We start from the raw sequence: 6,000 nt of genomic DNA, 5'->3' as shown, positions 1-6,000 counted from the left end.
GGCAACCTCCACCTCCTGGGCTCAAGTGATTCTCCTGCCTCCCGAGTAGCTGGGACTACAGGTGCATGCTACCATGCCCAGCTCATTTTTGTATTTTTAGTAGAGACAGGGTTTCACCATGTTGGCCAGGATAGTCTCAATCTCTTAACCTTGTGATCTGCCCACCTTGGCGTCCCAAAGCGCTGGCATTACAGGCATGTACCACCGCACCTGGCCAAAAGGTCTCAATTTTAAACAATCACTGAAGTCAGTGCTTTATTATATAAGGCATTTAAATGTTACACAGAGTTTTTCAAGATTTTTAAATATCTCATGTACATTTTATTATCACTAAGAAAATGACAGAGCATCAAAAGTTATTTGTCTAGGTCTGCATTCCTCTAGCAAGGTGACAGGCCTGTGGTCTAATTGAGAGAACAATAATGAAATTCATCAATACAGATCAGGTTTTAACGTGACTAAACAAATTAAGCATCAATGCGTATTCACTTTGCTGAAAGAGATGCACTAAATATGTATTTCATATATCCTAAATTTATAATATTTGAAGGTGTACAGCCTATCAGTCTTAGTAATGAAATGGTAGGGTTCAGATCCTAATTTAAAAAGGGCAGCAGACCCATGCAGCTAGGGAAAACTTGCAGCTGTCACACATTTGCAGGACAAGATGTAATGGTGACTTACAGTCACTTCCACCCCTGACCTGTGGCCTCCAATTTTGATTTTGGCAGTAGACAGCATGGAAATCGTTGAGGCCAGCACAAGGTAGAGTCACTTTTTGACCTGAATTATACCATTTGCATTTCAGTATCCTCAACTGCTTTGAAAAAATATTTCAAACTCCTCATTTGGATGCCATTTTGGATATCCAGATGCAAATACCAAGATTATGGTTTTTTGTTTGTTTGGGCAAAATAAAATAAGGATGTACTTTTTCCTTTTGAAGACTTAGGCAATAAAAGGGTAAAATAAGCTCAAAATGTGTTATAAAATTTTATTATTAATAATGCTATGAATGTTATTTTAATTATGGAAAGATTATTTAATGACAATACAAATTTAGAAATGTAGGCAATGTCACCATGTCTAAAGATGAAAGATAATCTCTATCCAATACGAGAATGCAGTTTTCTGGTATAATCACTGTGGTTTTACTATGGATAATAGTAATATTATTATCAGTCATATAGTGCCACTTATTACATGCTAATCACATTATGGAGTATCTAATGTATCTGCAACAAGCTCTAAACTCAGGTATTGTAGCCTTCATCTTAAGGCGAGAAAATTAAAGATAATGAAAGCTTCCTAATTTGCAATATTAGATATAAGATCATTATATCTGTCAGACTCATTCCAGACACTCCTGGCTCTTTTTACTAATGATGCTACCTTCCTCCCATGAATCTATTTCAATTAATGCAGTGGCAAACCTTTTGTACATTAGTTTCTCACTCCTCTGGTGGATAGGTTCATTTATAATAAACCAAATAAGTCAATTAACTACAATACTCAGTAGGAGACTGCTATGCATACAATCTGTTTACTAAAAATGAGACAAAGAAAAATGATTATCACATCAAACATATTTCCAGAGATTCATGGTTGTTTAAACTCTCCTATTCCAAACAGTAAAGAAAAGATCTCATAAGACAGAGGTTATATATACTAGATGGAAATGGAAAGAAATTGTTTTTATTATATATATGTAAATATATATTGAAATTATCTAGCTATCAATCATCTATATTTTTTTCAAAGTATCAAGAAATGAAAGCACATATGGAATTGACCATTTTGTTAATCAGTGAGGCAGCAAGTAATGCCTAAAGCTATGTGTGGGAAGCAACAGTAAATGATTTTCCAAAAGAAGGTTGATAGAACAATGAAAATATCATATATGTAGATACGATACAAATATTTATATGTTTTATATAAATATTCTTTTTATGCTTTATGTATAATTTATATATATTTATCTTTTAGATATTTAATATAGAGAGACAGTATATTTATTTAATTTTCTTACAGTTTCTTTCTACTAGCAAAGCTAGGGATCATGTTTCATGAACAAAGTCCATAAAAAGTTTAATATAAATAAATTCTCACTAGCATTTTTAAAAGGATAGACTATATGTAGTCTATTGCTAGTAGACACTGTAAGAAAATTAAACAAATACAAAGCAGAGACATAACAGAAAGTCCTTTGATTATGGGTACCCTTAATGTTTGAAGTTATGAGTTGTGAATGTGGCTCCATCTCTATAACACATCCCTTATTTCACAGAGACATAGTGAACTTTGCATCTTCCATACTTGGTGTTCAGGATGCATGACTGACGCATGCACACAGCAGATGCTTATAAATAGCTTGCTGAGTGCCGTCAGCTCACAATATTGCTCCATTGATAGAAAGGAGAGCTGAGTGCTCAACACAAACCATTTTTCCTAATTTTGCTCAACTCAATGAATTTACTGAATCAGATGAATAGAGCCTGGTTTGCACCTGAGTCCAGCTAGCCTGGTCCCTGGAAACAGTTCTCATAGCCCCTCCATTGACAGTGAATGGATTTTCATCTTTGGACAAGACATGTATTTTTGTTTTGAGTTAGTAGTACTATTCTAGAAAAACGTTTCTTGTCCTAACTGAATTTCTATTACTGTAAGCAACACCCTGGTCTTGTTACACATTTTAAAATAATTGTCTCCTGAAAGGGATTGTTCTCACCTGATGCTTTTGTTTAAAAAGAGCACTAGATTGTGCCTCATGCTCAAGAACTGTGATAATTTCGTTGATTTTCTCAAGTGAGTCATAAAAGGACGTCATCTGCTTTTCTAATTCCTCCAACGGAATCAACAGCTGCTGACACTCATAAAGGAGTGGGGAGTAACATTCTTTGACCTTTAAAAACACAAAGGCAAAAATTCCATGAAAGACCATTAAGTGCTACTAGCTCAGGGAATGTGCATAGCTCTGAGGAACATTTTCTTTAGTGACATGATCATTTGGTGCTTACAAATATCTAAAGACATTTCTTTAATGATATTTCCTCTATATTGTTAAATTTTGCTGTGAAAAATAATAGTGCTGTATCACTGAGACAAATAAATGGCTACTGAGTTTTCTCATGAAAATTCATCTAAATCGTCCATCTGGATAGCACTTTCTCATCTAAATGATTGTTTTTAGTGAGCCAGATGGTATCAAATTGTGCTTCATAAACCACACAACTCATTTTTATTTTGGCCTTGAAATCTGACCTAAGACAGTCACGAATTATTATCACATTATCTAGACCATCCTGTGTCTTCCAGCTTTATTTTCAAGGTTGCCTACTTGAACCCTTGACTTACGATGAATTTATAAACCTGTCAACTTATTCTTCCCAGACAGGCTTGTGCTTCCCTTCCTCCCACCAGCTCCATGCTTTGCTGCTCCCTGCTTATCAACATCCTACTCATCCCAAACATTAATGTCACACCAATTTTCTCATGAAGGTTCCCATGCTAGGGGAGGGCTCTGTAGTCTGAACTGATGCAGCCCTTACCTGTCACTTGTCTTTTAAAACATGTTTTAGTTTATAGACCTGCATTGTCTTAAAGACGAGGCCATAGGCTCTTGGAAATCAAGAGCTTCAGGTGTCTATCCTGTCATCCTCCAAGGACTTCCCATCTCTTCTCATACTTTCAGATAACCAAGGAAAGGAAATTAATCACTATTTGTTAGTAGGTCATTCTTTGTTTCTCATGTAGTATAAAGACAATAATGGTCTAACCATATGAGGCATATTCCAAAAATAATCCTTGAGGAAAGTGGCGTAGGGTAACATTGTGCTGTACTGTCAAACACATAATTATGTATGAAGAAATGTTTTTATGTTCTTGGATATACTGCCTGAAGTATACACTAATCAAAAGAAAGTTACCATCTTGCTGGTGCAACAAGATTCTGGTATAAATACCTTGAACAAAACCAAGAGAGTCTACTAATGTGTATACAAATCAGTGTGTTTTATTAATCCTTCCTGGGTGCAAGAGAAAACCTGTCAAGATGCTGCATCTGAAACAGTAAAAAAGCAAATGACAATTTCCTTTCTCAGGGGTTTCCCTGAACACCTAAACATGGCTCAGGCTAAGACGTGCAAGCCCAACTATGGCTCTGAAAGCTGCTGGGAAGTTATCCAATTGAAAATGTTGACTTCAAATTGTACTCATTGTTTAGCAGATTTTACTAGTATCCAATATTACCATTATTGTCCATTACCTTTAAATTATAAATAATTCTAACTTGAATGGTAAAAAAAAAAATGAACTGAACATAAACATTCTCATAGATATCAGATTGACAGATAAAATTTTCTCTTTTTTATGGTCACTATTTTTTCTATTTTAGCTTTTTGAACATATTCTTTTTCAGTTTTTCCCTACCACTGATTTCACAAAGGTTATTCTCTTCCTTTCTACCTTTCTTTCCTATTTAACAAGGTCTTCTACTTCATTTCTACTTTGTTTTCCCATTCTTCATTTTAAAATGTTTTCATTCATTTATTATAATCACGTCTCTCTTTTATCAGAAATTAATTACCTGATTTAGGTGGACTTCGCAAATAATACCATCTTCTAAAATTCAAATTTGGATAGACAACAAATTCGGATGGAACTTCCAAAGCTCTTAAGGAAAAATCACCCAATAGAATAGAAAATGCTTATGGCTAGTGCTTACATCCATCTAGTTCCCATACAGAAAATGTATAAATGTATATATTCTTTTTTTTTTTTTTTTTTGAGACAGAGTCTCACTCTGTTGCCCAGGCTGGAGTGTAATAGTGCGATCTTGGCTCACTGCAACCTCCACCTCCCCGGTTAAAGCAATTCTCCTGCCTCAGTCTTTTGCATAGCTGGGATTACAGGCACACACCACCATACCCAGCTAATTTTTGTATTTTGAGTAGACAAGGTTTCCCCATGTTGGTCAGTCTGGTCTCGAACTCCTGATCTTGTGATGCTTCCTCCTCAGCCTCCCAAAGTGCTGAGATTATAGGCGTGAGCCACCACATGCAGCCTAAATGTATATATTCTAAGCCTAAGGTGAACTCCATGAAATAGAAGGGCAGAATTTCCACTGCTTTGTGGCTATGCTTGCAGAAAATTGCACAGGTAAGATCGGAGTGGAAATATATCAAACAAATCTCAATAAATTCTCAGTTAAGTGTAGGGTCCCTCTTCTTTCTCCTCCTCATCCTTTTTCTCTTTATTTCTCCTTCCCTCTCTTCATTTTATCACATGTAACTGTTCCCCAAAAGTATCTACCTTTCTATTAAAATATAGCTATAACACTTCTAAATTTACAAAGGTAATATTTGGTATCAGCATCATAGTTTTGTTTTGTTTTTTTTAATTCATGAAAAAGTTACTAAATCAAGAATCCTAATTAGAAACAAAAACACCATTAACAAGTAAACAATTTGCCTATGGGGAGAGGGGGCAGCAAGCAAGCTGAAGGCACTGTTGGTGTCACACAGACTATTGAGCATTAAATTATTTTCGCACCTTGGTTAGCTGTTCTTTGAGCTTTGACATGGTTGCAAACATTTCTTTTCCTTCTTCTTGGGGGCTTTCTTTGGTAATCAGGTGTGCTGTCTTTGTAATTATCTTGTATTGGGCATCCATCACAGGCACCCTCTGCTCAATATCCTGCATGAATCATTGAAACAGCCAGATTCACATATAACACATTTCCTCTTAATTTCAGGATTCCATAGAAGGCAGAACAAAAATCAATATGCACTGTATAAAATCCAATACTTACACTAAACTTTTGATGGTTCCAGTTTTTGCTTCCCTTCACTACTAATAAATATTGGTAATATTATACAGTTAATAAAACTTTCCTTTAAAGTAACCAAAACATAAAGATTAGCTGAAATAATCTTTGTACTTTCCCAAAAAACCATTGTTAATGTAGTATGGAAATATAAAACATAATGTAAATGTATATTT

The 6,000-nt window shown here is 35.1% G+C and overlaps 1 protein-coding gene across 19 annotated transcripts in view; it reads right to left on the bottom strand.

The window, feature by feature from the left end:
• Positions 1–6,000, bottom strand: part of SYNE1 (spectrin repeat containing nuclear envelope protein 1) — a 411,505-nt gene that overhangs the window by 342,735 nt on the left and 62,770 nt on the right. For all 19 annotated transcript variants that reach the window (XM_032258772.1, XM_032258777.1, XM_032258767.1 and 16 more), the window contains 2 exons: positions 5,551–5,694; positions 2,729–2,902 (listed from right to left, as the gene is read on the bottom strand). In XM_032258772.1, coding sequence (XP_032114663.1) covers positions 2,729–2,902; positions 5,551–5,694 — 318 coding nt within the window. The remainder of the gene's footprint in view (positions 1–2,728; positions 2,903–5,550; positions 5,695–6,000) is intronic.

This window comes from Sapajus apella, unplaced genomic scaffold, assembly GCF_009761245.1.
Source record: "Sapajus apella isolate SASKATOON/1434 unplaced genomic scaffold, GSC_monkey_1.0 scaffold105, whole genome shotgun sequence".
NCBI classification, from domain to species: Eukaryota; Metazoa; Chordata; class Mammalia; order Primates; family Cebidae; genus Sapajus; species Sapajus apella.
The sequence above is the reverse complement of the archived record's forward strand: the minus strand, read 5'-3'. Positions and strand labels throughout refer to the sequence as shown.